Raw genomic sequence first — 23,048 nt, 5'->3', positions numbered from 1 at the left:
AGGCAGATGTGATGCTCTGTGTGAGGCCTGCTGGCTCCAACACCATCCCTTCTCCTTTTTACACGTTTAGACCCTTTTTTTGGTCGTTTGTTTTTGTTTGGTGTGTTTTTTGGTTTTTTTTTTAATTACTTTTATTTTTTGCCACAGTACATAAAGCCACATTCATCCAGTGCCTGTCTCCACTGCTCTCTGTTGGACACAGCATGGATGTGATGGGGGAGCCATGCCCTGGTGGGGGTGTATGCACATCTGTCTGTCCCTTGTCACCTCCTTGATCATGTCCCACAGGGTCAAGAACAAAGGGACAGGGAATATATGACAACCTACCTTTAAGGGGAAGGAAGCACCTAAGATTCATAAATGTTTATGGTCAAAAGGCATGTCAAAAGTCAGAGGGTTTGCAAATAATCAGAAAGTTTTATTAGTAAATTACACGCTTGACATGGAAATTGCAGGGTACCTTTTTATGGATAGGTTTCCCCATCCTGAAGAGGAATTTCTCATTTTCCATGCAAATTATCATGTACAGTCTGCTCTTTCAGGTCTTCCTGGAAATGGGTCAGAAGGCTTGTTGGGGGTTAGGTGTCTTTCTTTTAGTTCTGTCTCACCTGTGGAATTTTTACCCATTAGTTATGGGGAAAACCTGACTGCTGGTACTTGAGGCGCTTGAGAAACACAAAGAGTTTGGCTGGGCCCATGGAGGAAGGATGTCAGGAAAAAGGGAGGGAGGGGACAGTTTTGCTGGCTTTTCCAGCTTCAGAGAAGGACACTTTGCTGGGAGCTGTTGCTGCAGAGGGAAGGGAATTTGCCATCACCCAGACAGAGCTGATGCTTCTTCTCCTTCTTCATCTGCAGGCCCCTCTCACCCCCTGTCCTGCCAGGACATGTGGCAGTGCCAGCCACCGCCACGGAGCTGCTGATCCACCTCAGCCACCGGCCCAGGATCTCAGCTCATCCCTGCTGTTCCAGCTGAGTGTTCCTCAGAGCCCTGCAGGAGCACCGGGACTGACTGCCCGAGGGGTTTGTGAAGCAAAGCCTCTCCTCCATCCCTTCCCGTCTCGGCCGAGAAGGCTGTCACGGGGTCCCTGCTTCTGTTTTGTTGTTAATGCTGTAGTTATTGTTGTTTGTGTGCCTCGTTATACACACTGGTAAAGAACTGTTATTCCTATCCCCAAATCTCTGCCTGAGAGCCCCTTGATTTCAAATTTATAATAATTCGGAGGGAGGTCTACATTTTCATTCCAAGGGAGGCTCCTGCCTCCCTAGTCGACACCTGTCTTCCAAAACCAAGGGTTTAGGTTTAGCTGCCCTTTCTCACCTTGCTCCCCTTCTTCAGTCATGTCTTGCACTTTCTCATGGCACGTTAATATCAACAGTCCTTGTTTATTACCTACAGTCCTCCAGTGACTCCACAGCAATCCAATTACCTATGTTTGAGACATACACATTAGCTCTCTTATGTTCTGGGAATAGAATGCTCAGAAAGACTTACTCTGGACTGCAGCTTTTAGGGCTATTAAAGAGTGGGCTTCAGTATGCATTAGCCCCTTATAACTGAGAGCTCAAAGGCTCTCACTTTGGATTGCTGGGACCTTGCTGGATTTGGTCCCAAGAGACCTTCATAGGTCATCAGTCATTTTCCATCCTGGCCACAACTTGCGCTGGTTGAAGGTTCAACAACAAAAATATGATTTCACTTGGGTTGTTACTCAGGCAAGAAAAGTAAGTTTCCAAGTCTGTTCATTAAAAAACAGATGCTTGATAAACATCTGTTAGTTCCTTGCAACAGAATATATCCAATAAGCTCAAGAAGGGCTTAGCCCAGGTGCTGTTTGTGAAGGCCAAGGCCTAACAAGCGTTTCTCAGATCTTGCTGGGGCCTGGGCAGTGGCAGGGGCATGCACCACCACAATCCAGTCCATGCCTAAACTTCCCTGGGCCTCTACAGGATGAAATAGGGCTGTGGCCATGGGGACAAGGCCAGGATCCCCCAAGTGAGATGAGGCCCCACTAGTAGGTCAAGACACGTTTGGGGGTTGCTGAGGATTCCCACCTAGCTGGCACTGCAAGGCAGAGTGGAGTGTCTGCGTGTGACACACGTGTCCCCTGACCCACTGTGGGCTTCCAGTACTCCGTGCCCTCCCTGGGCCCCACACAACCCCCGTCATGTGTCCCCACCTCACAGCGGCGCTCACCCCCGCGCTCCCGCCTGTGTCCCTGCACCTTCACGGGAGCGCGCCCCCTGCAGCCCCCCGTGTGTGTCGCACCCGCCATTCGCGCTCCGCCCGCCTGACGCCCCCGGCCCGCCCGTGCCCAATGGGCGGCAGCGGGGGGCGGGCGCTGCCGTTCGAATAAGGGCGGCCGCGGCACGGAGTTTGGCGGCTCCCCCTCCTACCATCAACGCGGCTGGAGCCCCGGCGACTCCGAGGACACTGAAGACGGACACGATTCCCAGCCGCGGTCACGGTAGGGGGAGAGCTGAGGCGGGGCGGGCCCCGGTGCTTCCCTCGGCGGGGGCTCAGGGCCGCAGAGCGAGGCTGTGCCACAGGCAGGCAACAGGCGAAGCCCTCGGGCCGGCGGGGCACGCCTGTGGCACAGCCTCCGTCCCGGGCCAAGCTCAGCGGCGTCCCCTTTCCTAAGGACGGGGGCGGGGGGCGGTCCCGGCCGGAGCGCTGTGGTTCGGCCGTGTTGTTCTTCGTTTCCCGGCGCTTAGCGAAGTCGGAGCCTTCGGCAGCGGCGTTCGGCGGCCGCGTTACTCGCGGGTTCCTCTGCTGCCCCCAGCGCCGGTTTGAAAGAACCTTCTCCTTGTGCTTTTCCTGTGCCGTGCTCGGGGCAGCCCCATCCTGCGGCCCAGGGCCTCCTCAGGCAGCCCAGACGCTGCGGAGGTGACTTCCGAGGGTCTCCAGAACGGCAGCGAGGGGTGAACGTCCCTTCCCCGCCCGACACCTCCCTGGTCGAGCTGGCGACCCGTAGGGTCCGGTTCCCGTTGAATCCCTGGCCGCGGGGTGTGTGCGTGTCGGGGGGAGTTTTTCAGGGGTCAGCTGGGGTGTGACTCTAGTCAGCCCAGAGGGAGATGTGACATTGGGGCCATTCTCTGCCGAGCCCCCGGCATTTCCTGAGCTGCGCTGGGGCCGGGAGCGGGTCTGTGCTGGCCACCAGCTCCCCGTCCCTCGGCGCCTGGGCAGGGTGGCGGCAGTGAGCGCGTCCTGGTTCGGACGATTCCCCCCCTCCATGGCGAGGCGGCGGAGGTTTCTGGGCCGTGCGCCTTTAACGAGCGCGGCCCCGGCGCGGTGACGTGGGGTGGCCCAGGGCCAGGAAGGGGAACCGCCGCCTGCCAGCCCCGCCGAAGAGAAGCTCAACAACTTTTCTTTTGTGCGTGGCCGCTGGCTCCCCGGCCCTCCACGGCTTGCCAGCGCTCATGGCTGATTAACCCCAGCGGGCCGACGACGGCCGCGCGGCCCCGGTAAGGCCCCAGCAAAGACTTTTCTGCCTCTTCCTTGTTTTGTTTTCCCCGGGCGGGCGCGGAGGAGGGGGAGGGAGGCGGGGGTTGCGAAGCTCAGCTCGCCCAGCTCCGCCGCCGCGTCCGGCTCCCGGCCCGGCGCCTCGCGAGCCCCCGGGGTGCGGGTCCCCGGGCCCGCGGGTGGCCGCGTCGGGCTCGCCAACATCCGGGCGCTCGGGTCGGCGGCTGCTCTCCCCCTCCGCCCCGCGCCAGCTGCGGGCCTGTCCGTGCGCGGGGGCTGCCGTGGGTCGCTCACCCCGCCCGGGTGCTTCCCGCAGCCGGACCCCTGGCCTGGGACAACCCGGGGCCCGCGGGCGCGTCCCCCCGGCACGGTGGCGCGTCGGGACCTCCGGAGCGCGGGCTTGCGTAACGCCGTGCTGTGACCGGAGCGGCGCAGGGGAAAGCGGGGAAGGACAATGCCGCCGCGGCCGCCGCCACCTCCGGGGCTCGTTCCCCGGTGCCCACCGCCCCCCTGCAGCTGCTCTCTGCGGGGACGCGGCTGGAAGGCGCTCACGGCCGCTGGCGGGCTCCCCAACCACTTCCCGCCTGCCATCACGAAAGGCACGTCCTCACGGCGGGTCATGGCGTTGTCTCAGATGCTCAGGGCGGCCAGTGTCACCAGGGACAAGCCAGGCTGTGACCGCGGCAGGAGCGGTAGCCCTGCCCGTCCAGATCTTACAACAGACTAGGCACCGGTGTGTTTGCAGACTGGTTCTGGTAAAGCTCATCTCGACGCTGGTGGAACACGGTTTTCTCCGAGGGTCTGCATCCGGTGCTGCACGAGTGCTTTGCCCGGTGCCTTTGGCAGGGTTTTTAGGGAGAGGTCCTGGCTGTGGCACCGGCTGGAGGGACAGTAGTTGCGAAGTGACCCAGCCATGGGAGCTGGGCTTTAGCCAGATTGGAGGGAGGACCTGTATTGCTGAGGATCCCATGCTTCCCAGCTTGGCTGATGGCAGTGGGAGCTCTGTAGTCCTCAAAGCCACCGTGACTGGTTGGTTGTGCTGTGCTGTGCAGCTGCAGATCCCGACCAGGTTCCTGACTTGTCGTGGTGTGGGTGTCCAGGTGCAATACAAGGTGAGGAGCCCCCTCCTCATCAGGGTGACTTTTTGTCTCCCAGCAGTCCCCTCCCCTCCCCTGGAAGACTCCCAGGGTGGCACTGGGGGCAGCCAGTGTGGAGGCAAAGGTCGCTGGCAGTGATCCCAGATCCAGTCAGGGCAGCTCATCCCTGCTCCCACCCAATGCAGCAATGCCCGGTGAGCTCCCTGTGCCCCACCAGGTGGTTCTTTCACTAGGAACAGTGGGAAGGGGAGCTGGCAGCACTTCAGTGGCTTGGCCACTGCCTTGCTAGGCAAGATGTTAGTGACATTTGGAGATGGGAGGGAGGGAGGGAGGGAAGAAGGCACAGCAGGAGAATGAGGAGCCTAAGCAGTGGTTTTCCATTGACCTCTTGTCAGGATCCTGACATGTGGGAGTGGACCTGGCTGCTGCTCAGCATTGCTCCCCACTCGGTGCCTGTGGGGAAGCAGGAGGATGCTGGCTGCTCCTGCACAGCTGGCCAGATGCAGGGGCACATTCTCCCTTGGTGGGCACAAATGCCTGGTGCTGGGTGCAGGTCACTTAGTAACATAATTACTATATTTTACCTTTTTTTTTGCCCCCAACCCCTGCCCCTTTGTTGGTGTTTTTAGGTCTGGGCAGTGACCTGACAGGCTGGCCACAATGTCTGTTCACAGTGCAAGAGTTGCTGCTCTCCTTGCTTGGGTAAGTCCTCCCTCCTCTGCTGGAGCTCACTGCACAGGTGGACATGCTGCTGCCAGCACTGGCAGCTTCAGGGCACGATGCTGGGGCTTATCTCAGGAGGGATTGTGGCTGGGGCAGGTCCTAGGGTAGCCCAGTTGCTACTGTTCCTGGGCAGGTGGGTGTTTGCAGGAGAAGCCTTGCTCACTCTTCCTGTTGAGTAACCAGAAATGCTGGAATGGCGTGGTCTGGTCATGGAAACTGCCTGGGACATGGAGCTGAGCCTGAAGCAGGCAACAGCTGTAGTGTAAAGGGGTTGTTGGATCTGTCTCACAAAGCACTGCTGTGTCCAAGCGAAAACTCATAGAATGGTTTGGGTTAGAAGGGACTTGTAAGCTCATTCAACTGGAATGCCCTGCCATGGGCAGGGAGACCTCCCACTAGACCAGCTTGCTCCAAACCATGTCCAGCCTAGCCCTGAACACTTGCAGGGATAGGGCAGCCATGGCTTCTCTGGACAACCCTCACAGGGAAGAATTTCTTCCCAATATCCTGTCTAATGCTGCTCTCTGTCAGTGAGAAGCCATCCTCTCTTGTCCTGTCCCTCTACACCTGTGTCCAAAGTCCCTCTCCAGCTCTCTTGGAGCCCCTTTAGGCACTGGCAGGGGCTCTGAGGTCTCCCGTGAGGCTTCTTTTCTCCAGGCTGAACACCTCCAGGTCTCTCAGCGTCTCCAGAGAAGAAGGGCTCCAGCAGGGTGATAAATGGCACCTGTGTTGGACTCCCAGATGTGGAGCTGTGGGGTTCACGTTCATCTGTTCCCCGGGAAGGGGTGGTTTGAAGGGGTAGATTTACTTTCACACCCAGAGCAGTCGTGCTGTCCCTTGCCAGGACTGGAGGTGGTGGGTGGCACAGCACATTGTTGTCTTGGTTTCTGCCTTCTGATTGTGCCACCACATTTCTAGGTGAACAGCACAAATGTTTGTTCTGATCGCCTCAATGATCTGTCCCAGCTCCAGGACTGTAGTGTCTTCATCAGAATTATCCACAAAATGTGAGTATGGGGAGCTGTGTGCACACTTCAAACCACACACGAGGGTCTGGGCTGTCTCCTGGAGCCATGGCCTCAGCCCCCAGGAGCTAAGGGGCTCTCTTCTTGGGCAGGGGGGGAGTGGGTATTTATTGGGGTATTTATTCCTCCTCTGGCATATGAGCTGCTGGGATCTCCATCTTCTCTGTTCCACTGAACAGCTGAGGTCTGTGCAGAGCTGTAGGGTCCCACAGAGCTGCCCAGGGAATGTTTTGGTCAGAGTTCCTGTCATTTGAGACTTGTTATCGCATCTGGCACTTAACATCTGGGTTTGCTCCTGGCATTGAAGAAAAGACCTGAGTGCTGCTGCCAGTGGCACAGGGGTTCCTTCAGCCCCACAGGAGATTATTCTAATTTCTGTTGATGCTGCTCTGCTGAGGGAACAGCCCAACAAGTTTTCCTGAGTGGCAGCCTTGGGATCCTGAGGAAGCCTTGTGTCTGGAAAGCAGTGTAAAGAATGACAGTTTCTGCCTGACAAAGTGCTTCTGTTGCCTGGGGATGTCAGGCTGCTGCTGAGTATAGAGTGGTCAGGATGGAACCTGTGTGCTCTGTCCTGGGACCTGAGGTGGCTGGGCAGGGGTGGGAGGAATGCCTCCTTTGGGAATTGTGTTTGTTGCCTGGGAGCAAGGGACAGCTAAAATCTACAGGCCATAATGGGCATCAGAGGTGGGATGAAGCCTGGTGATTAAGGAGCTGGCAAAACAAATTGAGAGGTGTGAGGCTGCCATGGATTGCTTTCAAGCCCTTCCGGTGGGAGGCTTGCTGGGAGCCTGTCTGCTGTAATTACCTCCTGGGCGGGGTAAGGAGAGCCTGCCTGGAGCAGGGATCTGCCTGCAGTGGGTGGGGAGGAAGGAGCTGCCTGCACCGCAGGTATATTTAGTCAGACCTGGTTAATCTCCTGGGTCTGTGCTCCAGCTCGGATTAGCAGGGATCCCAGTGGCATGTGCTCTCTAAAGAGGCCTGGCCATGGCTTGATAAAGTGGGGTGGCAGCAGGGCAGCTGCCACAGCAGCTGGCTCATCTGAGGAGCTCCTGTGGCACCAGGGGAAATCGGTGAGGAGAAGCAAATCCTTGTGGCAGCCTCTGTCCTAGACCAGGTTCCTGGTTTTGGCACCTTGGGAGTAAGAGACAGTACTGAGGCAGTGGTGGTCAAGCATGATTGGTGTGGGTTTTGGGCATGCCATTTCTGAGCTGCATTGGGTTCAATGACCCTTGTGGGTCCCTTCCCACTCAGGGTATTCCATGGACTCCTGGCTGCTCAGGAAGAATGGAGTCAGTCACAAATAAGTGCAAGAGGAAGCTTCAGGCTCCCTGCAATGCAGCAAGAGAAGCCCAAGGCTCTGTGCATGGACTGGCTCCTGTGGTGCTTCCTGGCTGGTGGGGCCAGCACAAGCTCCCTGTGCTGTGCTGGATGCCTGGCAGGCAGAATAGGAAGCAGTGCTGGGGGGGTTTGGCTGCCCAGCTCCAGCTGCTCTCCCAGCAGGGAGATTCTGGGGGATTTCGCTCCCGTGCATGACGCTGTTGGCCCTGGCTCAGCAATGCTGCACATAACTCATCATTGATCTAATCCCTCCAGAAAGAGTTAATGCAAACCCTGCACTCTTCCAGACACAGGAGCAAGGAGGGGGAGTCTGTGCTGGAGCAGCCACTGCCAGAGAGGATCTCCTTCATCCGTGGTTTCCTGCAGAGTAAGACCCTCCGCTGGTGCTGGGGGAAGCGACTGCCCCAACTCGGTGCCCCTGGCCTCTGAGGGAGTCTGATCTGCGGCTTCCCCTTCCACAAAGTGACCCCCCTGACCCCACATCAGCAGCTTTGTGAGGTGCCAGCAGCTTTCCCCCAGCAGCCTGTGGAAGGGAAAGCTTCCTGATGGGAAACTTCCAGATGGAAATCCTTGCCAGAGTCTAGGTTCAAAGCAATGAGGTCCTGGGTGTAAAGGGCAGGCTGCCAGTGGCTGCTCTGGTGATGCTGCCTTGGAGCAGTTTTCCTAGATGGGTAACTGGACGTAAGCTCTTCAAATCCCAGTGGAAAACCTTTACCCAAGCAGAGATCCTGGGTGGGGAAAGGGGAAGTACCTCACACACTTGCTTCTCTTTCTTGGAGGGAATACACCATATCCCACCTTGTATCCCACCCTTCACAGATGGAACTGTTTGTGCTTATGTTGGAGGGGCGATGCCAAGGTGGGGAGGCTGAGATTTAGGGTGGGGTTCCAGGGAGGGGAATGAAAGTCAGAGTTAATGGCCAAGGCTGACCACTGAGATCTCAACTCTGGAGCCCATCCTGCCCTGTGTCCCTTCTCCCTGGGGATGCATTACAGTGCCCTTCTGGCCATGAGTGTCACCTCAGGGCAGCCCACATGCCCAGTATGTGGCTCCTATATGACTGGGAATTGTGCTTCATGTTGCAGAGCACTGCAGGGACAAATATGCAATGGAAAACCTGGTCTCTGCACAGAAACTCCTGGATGGAGAGGAGCTGGCTCTGGCCAAGGTAACTGTGTGGCATGTTTTAGTCCCAGACAGCACCAGTATGCTTGTGACTGGCCTGGGGTTAGTGATGCCTTTCCTGCGTTGCTCAGGTGGCTGTACTACTCTTGTACCACACCTCCATGAGTTCCAGGAACCCTGGGGACTGGAATGAATTTGACTACAAGACTCAGGTAATCCCTTTGAGGTTCCTCCTCTGGATCTGGGGTGCAGGGGGAAGCAGCGGTTCCTTTGGGAGAAGGTGCTCCAAGACTTGCCCTCCTGGGTCCCATTGTAAGACAGCGTGGAGTGGGCACTGTGGTGCTCACTGGTGGCATTGGTCTATCAAAAGGTGGCAAGTGTGGCAGCAGCACAGGCAGGCAGGGAGCTGCCCACTGCCCCACTCCTGCTGTGGTGCTGCCTGTGACCCACAGCAGAGCCACTAACTCTGCAGCTCCTCCAACACAGGTTGAGTTGGCATCAATCCTCAAATTTGTGCTGGATAACGAGGAATGTCTGAATGAGAATCTGGAGCCATTTCTGCAGAGGAGAGGTAAGTGCTGGGCCCTGGCTTTTCCTCCTGTTTGTGCTGCTGTAACTGCCTTGCCATAAAGGCAGCTGCACCACCCAGATGCCCTCAGCTACAAAACGGTGCCCTGTAAACTCCAAGAGTAGGGCTGCCTTAGAGCTGCTGGCTCTTCCCAGTCAGCAGTAGCTCAGGCTTTCCCTGGAGGAGTGGAGCAGGTGGGATGCTGACAGTCTTGTGGGAGCAGAGTTGCTGGGGACTGCAGAAGCACTGTGGAACAGGAGTGGGATGGGGATGTAGGGCAGGGTTATGGCTTCCTCTGTTGGGCTGTTCCATCCCAACTGGAATTTGTGGTTCCCGTGCTCCTGAGATTTCAGTTGCCAAGCGGCTCTTAGATGTTAAAAATCACAGCCTTCTTCTCCCTTTTTATTTCCAGCAGAGCCGCCTTCATCCAGTGTGTCCAGCAGCAGCTTTGAGGAGCGTTCCCCGCTGTTCTCTCTCCCGCCCAAGCAAGAGGTGCGTTTCCTGGAGCTGCAGAGGATCGCCTCCTTCCCCAGCAGCAAGTACGTGCCCTGCCTGGTGGATGCCAGGGGAAATGAGGAAAGGGAGAAGTGGGTAGGGTGGCTTTTGGGACCCGCACATGTAGCTGGGCTGCATGCTGACTCCCTGGAATGCCCTTCTGCACATTGCTTGGCCTGATGTGGGGATGGATGGTGGGGGTGAGCTTGGGCTCCAGCTCCTTTTAGAATCATGGACTCATTCAGGTTGGAAAGGCCATCTGAGACCATTGATTCCAAATGTGTCTGTGATGGAGAAGGTCCCCCGTGATTCTCCTTTTCTCCAGGCTGAGTCCCCCCAGCTCCCTCAGCTGCTCCTCATCAGACTCACGTTCCACAGCCTTCCCCACCTCTGTTGATTCAGTTGATTCTGCTCACACTCTCCAGCACCTCAGTGTCTTTCTTGTGAGGGGTCCACAACTGCACCCAGGATTGAGGTGCCTCAGCAGTGCCCAGCACAGGGGGCAGCCACTGCTTCAACCCTGTGGAGTCATGCTATGGCTAACACAAGCGGGGATGTCCTTGGCCACCTGGGCATGCTGGTTGTGGTTTTTGCTCAGCACATGGAGCTTGGCATTAGTACAGGCAAGAGGAGGAGCATGGCCTTTCTGCTCAATTGATGTGGCATCAAATTTATTCCTGTGAACCTGATGCCAAAATGATTTTTGCTTTTCTATTTTCTTCATACTCTGTAGCTCTGTCGACTGTTATTGTATAGTTATATAGTTCCTATCTGTCTCCAGTATTTTTCCTACCCTGACAGACAGAAAGACAAAACACATTTCAAAGTCCTTATTCTAATCTTGGTTCTTTTGGGAACCAAGGACGAGCCACCCTCCCAAGATACTTTCCCATAAACAACTTGCAAAAGGGGGGCTCCCAAAGAGAGTTGAAGCAGAAGGGGGAGGAAGTGATGCCTTAAAAATCTAGCAATAGAACAACACACATAAAAAACAATTTTAATAAAGGAGGTAATATAAAAGCTGGTCTTCAATTGGAGGCCTCCAGGGGCATTTTTCCATGTTTTCCCCCAGAGGTCTCCAATTAAACACCAGCTTTTATATTACCTCCTTTATTGAAATTGTCTCATCTGTGTGTTGTTTTGTTCCTAGATTTTTAAGGCAGTAGTTCCTCGGGGAGCCAGGCAGGAGAACCTGCCCCAGAGATGGGGGCAGCAGAGTGGGTCTGGCTGCACAGGGCCTGTGCTGGCTCAGGATAATCCAGCTGTGTGTGTGTGTCTCCCTGCAGCCTGCCCAGCACTCCGTCTTCACCCATGGGGGACATCATGCAGACCCAGCAGTTTCAGCTGCGGCGGGTGAATGAGCAGCTGGCTTTTGAGAGAGAGAACCGGGAAGAGCTGGAGGTGCAGATGGCCGAGGCTCAAGAGCTCATCAGGAAGAAGGGTCAGTCACTAGCAGGATGTCCTGGGGTGCAGGGAGGGGTCTGTGGGGCAGAGATCCCCCCTTGTTTCTCTGACTTGCCTGTGTTGACCCCACCACAACTGCTCATGCATGGTCCATCCTGCCAGGCTGCAAGTGAAGACTCCAAGTTCCTTCTTCTGTCTCGTATTGCCTTACATATCCTGGGCAACAAAAGCCATGACTGAAGCAACACCTATGCTGAGCAGCAGCACTGGTAGCCTGGCTCTTTGATCTCCTGCTGTAGAGGGTTTCTGTGCAGAAATGCTCTTGTGGGGGTTTTAGGTGACATGAAAAGTTGGTAACGGGCCCTTTCTTGCCCCCTTCCCCAGATGCTCAGATCACCACGATGCAGCAGCGGATTGATCGCTTGGTAGAGCTCAATGAGAAGCAAACTGAAGACCAGCTGGAACCCAAAGAAATGGAGGAGCTGAGGGAGAAGAAGGAGAGGTAATGCTCCTTCCTCCTAGGTGGGACCTTGTGACTCCCACATCCTCAGACTCCATGTTGTCAGTCTCTTCCCTAGCAGTGCATGAAACGGGAGAAAGAAAACCTTGTTCCTCTGCTGCTGTGCCCTGGGGAGAAGACAGCAGGCACAGAATCGAGAAAGGGTCTGGATTGTAAGGGACCTTAAAGCTCATTTAAGTGTAATGCCCTGCCATGGGCAGGGACACCTTGTACTAGACAGGTCGCTCCAAGCCCTCTCCAACCTGGCCTTGAGCACTTCCAGGGATGGGGCAGCCACAGCTTCTCTAGACAACCTGTGTCAGGGCCTCAGCACCTTCTCAAGGAAGAATTTCTGCCCGATATCCAATCTAACCCTGTCGTCTGTCAGTGGGAGGCCATTCCCTCTTGCCCTGTCACTCCAGCCTCTTATCCAAAGTCCTGCCCATGTGGGTCTCACCTGCTCTGGAAAAGGGGAAACTTTCAGAGTGATCCTGGAACTCCTGACTCCAGCCCCTTTTCCCAGGCCTTTACTTTGATCCTGTGTACTGGGCTTCATCACACACTTGAAATCACCTGTCACACTGGTCTTTGCTCTGTCCCTGTGCCATTGTTTACTCAGGAAGGCTGCCCAACCTCCACTGGAAATACCATGTTCTTTTTGGCCTTTCCTCACTTATTTCCCTTTGCAGGAGGGTGGCTGGAGTCCCACAGCTGCCTCTGCTCTCAGTTTGGAGCTGCTGGGCTTCTGCAAAGCACAAACACTGCTCATCTCTACCCTGCTTTGCCACCTGTTGGGACCCAGTTTTAGAGCTGAGTTGATGGTAGAGTCACAGCAAGGCAGGGAGATCCCTTGGAACCTTTGGTTTCCTTGGCAATGTCCAGCAGCACCGATCCCTGGTGATATCCTTGCCTGCTGTCACGCACCCCCTCCTTAACCACCTCCTTTCCCCACAGCCTGGTGGGACGCCTGCACGAGGCCTTCAGACAGTGCCAGGACCTGAAGACTGAAAAAGCCCAGATGGACAGAAAAATCAACCAGCTCTCTGAGGAGAATGGGGATCTCTCCTTCAAGGTATGGACTGCAGTGTCCTGTCTGTGTCCCCCACAGCTCAGCTGGTTGTGGTGGAACCCAGAGGGGAGGATTTGATGGCAGTGCTGGATGCTGGGATGTTTATGGTTCTGCTGTTGCAATCTTTGACCCAGTGACCAAGCCTGCCTTGGGCTCTGCATCCTGATCCACATTGAACTGTGGTGGGCGAATGGGGACCGGGTGGAGCTGCCTGCATGTGGTGAGCACCCAGAGCCCAGGATGCCCACGTGTGCTGCAGCTCTTGGGAATGGGGAGTAGGCAGAGCCCTGGACAGCCAAGGCACTCTCTAACCCTCTTCTGGACTGGGTGGATTTTCACTTGGCAGCTGCGGGAGTTTGCCAGCAACATGGTCCAGCTGCAGCGAGCCCATGATGAGCTCTTGGAAGAGCACAACACTGCCATGGCACAGTTTCAGGAGAAGCAGCGACAGTTGGAGAAGGACCTGCATGCTGCCCTGCAGGACAAGGTCAGGGGGCCTGGGGAGTGGTGGGTGCCCCTCTGTAGCTCCCTCATAGCCCCCCGCCCAGCTGGGGGACACCCCAACTGCAAGCAGGGTGCAGCAGCCAGAAGCCTCCTGGCTGTTTGTCCCAGCACATCCCCATGTAACTCAGCTCATGTGGGAAGCCTCTCCCTGTTCCCAGGAAGGGTTCCCCAGGTGGGATGGGCTGCTGTCCTTGCAGTGGGGTGAGACAAAGCTGCTGGAAAAGCAGGGTGTCAGTCCTGACTGGCTGACTGTGCCTCTCCTGGGTTGGTTAGCTCTTCTGTCTTGTACCATGCTCAGTCCCATCTCTGTCCCCAGAAATGCTCAGAAGAGAAAATTGAGATTCTACAGGGCAAGATCTCTATGCTGGAGGACCAGCTGGCCAAGCTGGAGGAGTGCAGCACCCAGGAGAAGGGAGAAGTCATGGGGGACATTTTGAAGGTACACTGGGGTTCCTGCAGGAAGGGCTTGAATGGGAAGCTATTCCAGTTGGAGAGAGCAGCAGGTGCCAGGAGATGGATGGCAAAGTCATGTGGGGCAGAGTCTGCTGCTTTCTGCTGCTGGATAGGGCATGTGGGGCTGAGCACTCTGGGAGAGCCCTTCTTGGGCTGAATTTGCAAATACTGCTCCCAGGGAGCTGGTGGCTCCGCAGGCCCCTCACAGCACGAATTGGTCGTGAAGAGAGCATCTCCTGCTGGGTGAGAAAAAGGTGTTTTGTCCGAGGGAGCAGAATGGCACAAGGCTGAGGGGGAAGGAAGGTGTGCTTGGGGGTGTGATGGGAGGGAGGGAAGGCAATGGGCAGCTCTCAGTGGGATGCAGTATGTGGGATTCTGGTGAGCATGTTGGCTACAGCTTGAGTAACACCTAGGGGGGGGTGCATGTTTTGTCCCTGTAGCAGTCTGATCTTGGCTGGGCACCAGGTGCCCACCAAGCCCTGCTATCACTTCCCTTTCCAGCAGGACAGGGGAGAGAAAAATAAGACGGAAAAGAACTAGTAGGTTGAGGTAAGGTAATTTACTAAATCAAAAAAGGAAAAGTGAAAGTTTATGCATGCATAAGCAAAGAGAAAAGTCAATCTCTACTTCCTATCAACAAGTGATGTTTAGATACTTCCTGGGAAACAGGGCTTCAGCATGGGGAGTGGTTGCTCCACAAGGCAAACACTAAAATAATGAATTCCCCCTATTCCTTGTACACTCTGTAGCTTTTGTGTCTGAGCTGACATCACAAGTTGTGGAATATCCCTTTGGTTAATTTGAGTCAGTTGGCCTCATAGTGTCACCTCCCAGGATCTCGCCCACTCCTAGACCCTCACTGAGGGGAATGTTAAGAGTTCATTTTCCCTTAGAAGCTCTCACAGTGCTGTGCTTTGCATGGGTAGCTGTGTTGATAACACACCAGTGTTTTGGTTACTGCTGAGCAGCACTATCTCTGTCTCAGTCAGACCCAATAGTCTCCCTGCTCTTCTCTTTGGCAGCTGGAGGAGCTGAAGCAGGAGGTGTCCAGCCTCACAGCCAAAGGAGTGCGGCTGGAGGAGGAGAAGCAGCAGCTGGAGAGCCTTGTCACGAGCCTCCAGAGCTCCCTCTCTGAGAGCCACCAGGCCCGAGAGAGGCTGAAGCGAGACCTGCAGGCACAGGCTGCTGAGGGCCAGGCTGAGCAGCTGGCTGCCCTCAGTGTCCAGCATGAGCAGACCCTGCGGGAAAGGGACTCTGCCCTGCAGCAGCTCCAGCAGGCCAACGCATCCTTAAGCAGCCAGCTGCAGGCTGTGGATGAGGAGAAGGCTGCACTAAGCCGCAAGATCAGCGAACTGGAAGCCCAGATCCTGGAGCTGGGTGCCCAACGGCAGCAGGGAATGGCAGCAGAGGCACTGAAAGCCCAGCTGCAGGAGCTGGAGGGCAGGCTAAAGGAGAGCCAGCAGAAGCTGGCTGAGAGGGAGAAGCTGTCCCGGGAGAACAGCCGCCTGCAGGAGCAGCTGCTCTTCCTGGAGGAATCCCTGCGGAACACTGAGGGTATACTGGAAGATGAGAAGAGACGGGCAGCGGAGTGCCTGGAGGGCAACCTGGCCAGGATCGCTGAGCTGGAGGCAGAGAGACAGCAGCTGGTTCAGGACCGGGAGCCAGCTCTGCCGAAGCGGAGTGAGGAGCTGGCCACACGCCAGGTGCTGGGGGAGAGCCGAGAGCAGCCCATGGGAGCCTCTCCTGCTGCCCGAGGGGAGGATGAAGAGTGCAGGCGGCTGAAGGAGGAAATGCAGGCGCTGAGCCGGGAGCACAGCCGGGCCTGCCAGCAGCTGCAGGCTGAGCAGGAGAAGGTGGCTGTGCTGGAGGCCCAAGCAGAGCGACTGGCTGGCCTCCAGGCTGACCTGTCCAGTGCTCAGTCATGGGCAAAGGAGAAGGAGAGCGAGGAGCAGAAGCTGAGGGCCGAGATTTCCTCCCTGCAGGAGAAGATGGCTGCGGCAGAGCAAACGGCAGCCCAGCGTGTGGCCAAGCTGGAGGCAGATGCCCAGAGAGCTGCTGAGGCACTGGAGGGAGTCTCCCAGCAGCTCTCCCAGGAGAAGCTCAAATCCAAGGAGCTGGAAGGCACCATGGATCAGCTGCGGGCAGCAGAGAAAGAGCTGGTGTCCCTCCGCTCTGCCATGCAGGAGAAAGAGAGCTGGAAGGAGCAAGTGTCCCAGTGTGTCCAGGAGATGGAGAGGAAGAACAGTCTGATCAGCAGCCTGGAGCATGAGGTCTCCATCCTTCATCGTCAGGTGATAGAGAAGGAAGGAGAAAGCAAGGAGCTGAAACGCCTGATCCTGGCTGAGTCGGAGAAGAGCAAGAAGCTGGAGGAGAGGCTGCGGGTGCTGCAGACGGAGATGGCCACCGCAGCCTCCCGTGCAGCTGAGAGGTGCTCACTGATGAAGGTGGAGGTGCAGCGGTGCCAGGAAGAGATGGAGAAGCAGCGGATGACCATCGAGGCCTTGAAGAGGGACCGCCATTGCCAGAGCGAGCGTGAGGATGAGTTGCGGCAGGAGGCAAAGGTCTGCCAGGACAAATGCCTACAGAAGGAGCAGCTCCTGGCTGCCCTGCAGCAGGAGCTCGACAGCGCTCAGGCCGAGCGTGCCTCCCTCGAAAGCCGGCACCACCAGGACCTGGAGCAGAGAGCAAAAGCCGTGTCTGCACTGCAAGCCGAGCTAGCGCAGGCCAAGCTGGAGGTGGCTGAGGTGCCGTCACTGCGGGAGCAGTTGGCAGAACGGGATCGGGCCATTCAGCGGCTGCAGGCTGAGGCAGCAGAGGCGGGGGCACAGCTGGCAGGGCTGCAAAAGGCCAATGCTCGGCTGGCTGAAGAGAACCAGGGGCTCAGCAAGAGCCACAGCCAAGGGCAGCAGCAGCTTGAGGCAGAACTGGGCCAGGCCAGGGAGCGGCACATGCAGGAGCTGGAGCAGCTGCGGGCAGCGTCTGAGAAGCTGGTGACCAGCAGCAGGCAGGAGGCTAAGGAGGCAGTACAGAAGCTGGAGGATATGAGTAAGGAGTATGAGAGCAGCAAAGCAGCAGCCCTGGAAGAGAAGAAGCAGCTCCTGGAAGAGAAGCAAAGACTGACAACTCAGGTAGGGGTTCCAGTCCCAGCAGGAGGGCTGTGGGTGGGAGAACCCTCCTGGAAAAGAGGTGTGTTAGCCTTCTGCACACCCCTGTGTCGCTAAAGGACACTAAATGATTCACACACTCTCAGTGTCAGAACAAAAAAACCTGTCACTTTATTCTCTGACTCCAGTATTTATAGATTATCAACAATGGCCAAGGATTGGACAATTATGTTACCACCTTCCCAAGCACACTGGTTATGTGAAAAGTCCATCAAAAGATGTTTCTTACAAGGAATGTGATAAACAACTTACATTTATAGAGCTTTCATGGGAAAGTAACTAAAACCATGAAAACATTATCAGAAGGTTTAATTTTCAGGGTGACACCCCTGAATCCATGTCCTGCTCAGCACAGGGACTGGGGTTGTGGGACACATTCCTAGGTGTGAAAGGGACTGTCACATTGATGTGCTGGAGTGTTTCCAGAGGAGGGCAGTGAAGCTGGGGAATGATCTGGAGTTCCAGTCTGATGAGCAGCAGCTAAGGGAGTTGGGGAGCTAAGCCTGGAGAAAAGGAGGCACAGGGACACCACCTCTCCCCTGAAAGGGTGAAACAGCTCCCTGAAAAGAGGGTGCAGCCAGATGGGGGTCTCCCAGGTAACATGTTCTCCCAGTTAACAAGTGACATGACAAAAGGTAATGGTTTCAAGTTGTGCCTGGGGAGGCTTAGGTTGGATATTAGGAAAAAAAATCCTTCCCTAAAGAGTTGTCCAGATGAGGCACAGGCTGCTCAGGACAGTGGTAGAGTCCCTGTCTGTGAAGGGATTTAACAGACATGTGGATGTGGCACTTTGGGGACATGGATTAGTGGTGGTCTTGGCAGTGCTGGGGGAAGGCTGGACTCAATCTCAGAGGGCTTTTCCAAGCTAAATGATTCCATGATTATGTGCCAGCTGTATACTTACCTCTACCTTTTGTGCTTGCAGGTCAAGCAGCTGGAGATAATCCAGAAGGACCAAGCTAAGCAGGTAACACACACCAAGTGCTGGTTGCTCAGTGACAGTGCACAGCCCTCCTTGTTTGCCACTTCCTGCTGGAGCCACCCTCTCCACTTGTGAACTGTTCACAGTATGGACCCAGCCATGGGCCACTTGGCTCTAGGTCTGTGGGCCCCTTCACCTCCAGGGGGTAACAACTGGGGTCCCATCCTGCCACCTGCCCCCTCACATTGGTGCCTGCAACTCGGCATGGCTTCTTGCATGCCCCATGGTAGCACATGCAGCAAGTGGCTGCCAGAAGCATCCAGGGCTCCTCAGTTGTAGGACTGTCAGTGCTGTGATGGCTTCCCCCCAGCCTTTAGCCAAGGTCCAGCTCTTGGCACAACTGGTAGGAACAGCTGCACTCAGACAGCATGGCTAGAGCAGCACTGATCTCAGATGTAATAGGAGTTAGCACTTGGGAGACAATGCTGGAAAAGCCACATTTCCCTGTCCAGTCCCAGCCAGAGCTGCCCAGGACTCTGCAGAGACCTTGTAGCTATCACCAGAGGGGCTGGGGGCTCATCAGGCATACAGCAGGGAGAGCATGGCCAGGCCAGAACTTGCAGCAGCCATCTAGCTGTGCCAAGAGTGCTGGATGACTTGTGGGACTCCAGGTTGCAGCACTGGGGGACTGGGAACTTAACACAGGTTTTGGTTCCAGCATGTGGCTGCTCCTTACGCTTGGGTAGTTCCAACCAGCCTTGCTGTAAGGACTAACATGGGGTTACTGTCACCTTGCCATGTCCTGGGATCTTCCTTGGCAGTGGGTGGTGCTGAACAGTCACCCTCTGGCAGGAAATTTCTTCATTGTGCCCTAGGGCTGACTAGAGAGGAGGGGATGTGCTCCTCCATGGGAAGATGGTAGTTTTGTGCCTGGAGCTAGCCATGTTTTTCCATGTAGTCATGTTCTTCCAGGTGGAGGAGCTGAATAAAAAGCTGACTCAGCAGGAGAAGGCCACCTGGACCCAGCAGCAGAGAGTTAAGGTGAAGAGAGACCCAAAACCTGGGGGCTGAGCCCTGGAGCTGTTGGTGCTGCCAGGGGGCTCACCTGGGTTGCCTCTAAAACCAGTCTCTTCCTTGCCCACAGGGACTGGAAGGGGAGCTGCAGGCAGGGGTCACCAGCCATCAGGAGAAGGTGGCAGAGCTGCAGGTGCAGCTCACCCAGAAGGAGCAGGCAGCTGAGTACTACAAAGGGCAGGTATGCTAGGGGCTAGCATGGCCCTGCTGTCCCTCACAGTCCAGGGAAGCTTGACAGGATTCCTCTGCTTTACATTCTAGATGGAGAAGGCAAAAAGTCATTATGATGCCAAGAAGCAGCAGAACCAGGAGCTATCAGAGAAGCTGAAAGCCATGGAGCACCTGCAGAAAGAGAACATAGAGCTTCAGAGCAAATCGGAGAGACTGGCCAAGGAGCTAGAGCAGAGCATCCTGCAGGCCAAGGAGTCTGAGATGAGCTGCAAGAATCTTACCAGCCAGATCCACAGTCTGAAAGCTCAGGTGGGCATGGCATAGTGGGTTTTCACCCTCCTTGTCCTCACCTCCATCACCACCTCACTTGGAGGATAGATCCATCCATGCCTCCCTGCTTCCCATTCAGGTGGAGGCTGCCAAACAACAGGTGCAGGAACTCAGCAAGTTCCAGGTGATGACTACCACAGTAAAGGGACAGGAGTCTTCCTGCCAGAGTGTGGCCAACCAGAGCACTGATAGTCTTGATGAGGCACAGCTGCTCAGCTCCACCAGGTACCAGATCAATCTACTTCCCGCACTTCAAAAATCCACTGTTCCTGATGGCCTGGTAAGCCTGCTGGTGCTACCCTCATCCCCTGTCTCTGCAGGAAGGCTACCAGCTCTCAGTTGGATTTCTCAGCCTTGCCATCAGACAGTGAAGAGTCACCACTGTCTCAGCGGCTGGCCCAGAGGAAGTCATCCCTGGAGAGTCTCTACTTTACCCCCATCCACTCTGAGATGCCGTCGCAGCTGAAGAGCGGCACCAACTTCCCGGGTGACTTCTCACTCGACTCCGGCTGCAAGACCCGCTCAGCCCGGCGCCGCACTACCATCAACATCACCATGACAGATGTGAGCAGGGGCCCCTGCTGGGGAATGCAGGGATCAGGAGCAGCACTGCAGAGGGACCCAGCATGCTGGGAACTGAAAAGCTGAACATGATCTGTCAATGTGCACTGGCAGCCTAAAGTCCAGCCATATCCTTGGCTGATCCCCAGCACAGTGGGAAGCAGGGCCAGGTGGGGATTCTACCCCTCTGCTCCACTGTGGTGAGACCCCATCTGCAGAGCTGCTTCCAGCTCTGGGACCCCCAACAAGGAGCTGCTGGAGTGAGTCCAGAGGAGGCCGCTGAGATACTCTAAGAGCCGGAGCCCCTCTGCTTTGGAGAGGTTGAGAGACCTGGTGGCATTCAGCCCAGAGAAAAGAAGCTTCCAGGGAGACCTTAGAGCCCCTGCCAGTGCCTAAAGGGGGTCTAAAAGAGCGGGAGGGGGACTTCGGATGGAGGCCTGGAGTGATAGGATAAGAGGGAGTGGCTTCCCATTGACAGAGGACAGGGTTAGATGGGATACTGGGAAGAAATCCTTCCCAATGAGAGTGGTGAGGCCCTGGCACAAGTTGTCCAGAGAAGCTGTGGCTGCCCCATCTCTGGAAGTGTTCAAGACCAGATTGGACGTGGCTTGGAGCAATCTGGTCTAGTGGAAAGTGTCCCAGCCAAGGGAGCAGGGGGTGGAAGGAGATGAGCTTGAAGGTCCGTTCAGACTACACTCTTCTGTGATCCCCTCATCTGTGGATTTTTCTCTCACAGAAACAGGCACAGTCTGAGGAACTGATCTGCATCAAGAACATCCCATTGGCTCAGCCTACAAAAACTTCTTCCCCTGCTAAAGGCCGTCTGCGCTCAGGTGCCTCCACCCATTCCCTCACCAGCTTCCCCTCCCAGGAAACTCTTACAAAGCTGGAAACCTCCTCCCCAGAGAAGACCCCTGGCAATTCAGGACTGTTGGGCCTCCCTGGGTACCGGCCAGTCACCCGTAGTTCCCTGCGCTTGAAGCAGACCAGCAGCTCCAGCCTCGGTGTGTGTGGGTGGGGTAGGCACCTGGACTGCTGGCTGTGGGCTTCTGCCCTGGCTTGGGGGAGTCAGGTCTTACCTGAGAACACCCCCCTCATCCTTCCTTGCTTTGGATTTAGGCCGGAACACCATAAACCTGGGCACATGCCAGGATGAGCCGGAGCAGCTGGATGACTGGAACCGCATTGCAGAACTGCAGCGACGGAACCAGGCCCGCCCGCCCCACCTGAAGACCAGCTACCCCCTAGAGAGCATGGTAAGGGACCGGACAGGGAGGTCAGGCAGACTTTCTCCAGAACTGTGGTTTGGGAGGGGGTCTAGGAATAGACAGTGCCCCTTGGCGACATCCACACATCCCCTTCCCAGCCATCCACCTCCTTGGGAACCATCACGGATGAGGACGTGAAGATGGGGGACCCAGAGGAGACGCTGCGACGTGCCAGCACACAGCCCTCCCAGATCATCACCGCCGGCAGCAAGGCAGGCAGCCAGTGCAGCACCCAGGCCAGCAGCATCACTACCCGGCAGCAGCGGAAGCGCCTCTCAGAGACCCACCAGGACCCTGACACCCCCCCGGTGAGCTCAGCCCAGTGCCCCATCACAGCACCCTACTGGGAACAACAGGTGTTCCAGGTTTTGAGGGAGCTGCTGTGGCCCTGTGGGTAACACCCCCAATGGCCACATGTTCCCACTAATCCTGGATCCCAGTGCCCAGTGTTCTTAGCAGTGTTGCACCACACAGTGGTGTGTCCAGTACTTGTGATGCTCCTAGTGCTAGCAAGAAGGCCATTCCAGAGGTGAAGGGCTGAGCCTTCTGCCTTCCCTGGGCACTGCTACCCTCACCCCCATCACTGCTACCCCTGCAGCCCCTCAGTTCCCTTATTGCAGCCAGCCCCACAGCAGGGTGACCCACAGATGACAGTACTAGCTGCTCCCCCTGTTTTCCAGTCCAAGAAGCCAACCAGCTGCTTCCCCCGGCCCCAGACCACCCAGGATCGCAGTGAACAGAGCGGCTCCCAGGTCAGTCAAGAGAGCAAGCAGCCAGCCCCAGCCACACAGGTAAGCTTCAGAGGGAAAAAGAGGGATCAGGAAGGACCCCTCCATCCTGTCCCCTCCATCCTGTCCCACCCTGAGTTAATGGTCCTGCCCTTCCTCTGTAGGCTCAGAGGCGCCAGTCGATGGCATTCAGCATCCTCAACACCCCCAGGGCTCTGGGGAAGCGCCTGATGGGCCGGGCAGTCACCCGGAAGAACACTTCCACACCCTCCAGCAGCAGTGGCACCCGCCGTTCATCCCGCATCGCCACCTCCAAGTCCCCCAAGGGCCAGGTAGGTAGTGCCTGACCCCCTGGGCACACTTCTGAGCTCATGCTCACCTCAGTGCCCCCAACCCCTGCCTTGGGTTCATACTGGCCATGGGGAAAAGGGGGGGACAGTCCCTACTATCCCTGGGGTTCCATGGCAACAGCAGATCCTAGCATGGGGCCCTGGTCATGTCCCTGGTCCCTAACCTCCCATCTTCGCTCTGTCCTTTCCAGGCCAGTCGCCAGTCACGCAAGGACAAGCAATCCTGAGGCTTCCCCAGTCCCTGCATTGCTGGCTCTGCCCTGGCCCCCACCTGCACCCCCTCACCTCTCCTTGTCTCCCCGGGGCCCAGGAGTACCAAGGGGGAAGAGGTGGGGCCACCCACATGACTGCCTTGCAGACAACTGTGGGGTGCCCTGGGCATGGTGAGGTCCCCTTGCCCTTCCTGCACCCAGTCACCCTAAACCCTTCTGAGATCCAAGGCAAGGGGATGCACAGAGGTTGAGGGCTAGAAACACACAAGGGTGCAGAGGCTGGCACCAGGCTGTGGCTGGAGGGGCTGAGCTCTCCCCAGAGATATCCTGCAGCCTCAGTTACAGGGACAGAAGGTGAAACTTAGCATCCCTAGGGCCACCATCCCTGTTCCCTGTGTGTGGGACTTCCCCACCTGCCCTGTCCTGCTCCTCCCAGGGAAGCTGAGACAGCATTTTTAAATATTTCTACTTGTAAATAAAGTGTATTTTTCACCTGCTCTGGGTCCT

At 56.5% G+C, this 23,048-nt stretch overlaps 1 protein-coding gene across 4 annotated transcripts; it reads left to right on the top strand.

Annotated features, from left to right (window-relative positions):
- The first annotated feature begins 2,347 nt into the window (after window positions 1–2,347).
- NUMA1 (nuclear mitotic apparatus protein 1) lies at window positions 2,348–23,038 on the top strand. 4 transcript variants are annotated; one of them, XM_058840086.1, is made up of 26 exons: window positions 2,348–2,465; window positions 5,187–5,259; window positions 6,199–6,287; window positions 7,931–8,010; window positions 8,730–8,812; window positions 8,901–8,981; window positions 9,256–9,340; window positions 9,750–9,876; window positions 11,119–11,273; window positions 11,621–11,738; window positions 12,690–12,807; window positions 13,151–13,291; window positions 13,625–13,747; window positions 14,784–16,889; window positions 17,851–17,892; window positions 18,820–18,888; window positions 18,992–19,102; window positions 19,183–19,401; window positions 19,502–19,647; window positions 19,743–19,986; window positions 20,720–20,987; window positions 21,103–21,239; window positions 21,350–21,559; window positions 21,932–22,042; window positions 22,144–22,311; window positions 22,521–23,038. In XM_058840086.1, the coding sequence occupies exons 2-26, from the start codon at window positions 5,218–5,220 to the stop codon at window positions 22,554–22,556; spliced, it is 5,109 nt and encodes a 1,702-aa protein (XP_058696069.1). In that variant the 5' UTR covers window positions 2,348–2,465; window positions 5,187–5,217; the 3' UTR covers window positions 22,557–23,038. The 4 variants fall into 4 exon arrangements, with proteins under 4 accessions (XP_058696069.1, XP_058696082.1, XP_058696075.1 ...); XM_058840092.1 differs by lacking the exon at window positions 2,348–2,465 and adding an exon at window positions 2,515–3,462 and having other exon boundaries at window positions 9,753–9,876; XM_058840079.1 differs by lacking the exon at window positions 2,348–2,465 and adding an exon at window positions 2,516–3,462.
- The last annotated feature ends 10 nt before the right edge of the window (window positions 23,039–23,048 follow it).

Source organism: Poecile atricapillus, chromosome 1 (assembly GCF_030490865.1).
Source record: "Poecile atricapillus isolate bPoeAtr1 chromosome 1, bPoeAtr1.hap1, whole genome shotgun sequence".
Classification (NCBI taxonomy): Eukaryota; Metazoa; Chordata; class Aves; order Passeriformes; family Paridae; genus Poecile; species Poecile atricapillus.
This window is presented reverse-complemented; position numbering and strand designations above follow the sequence as displayed.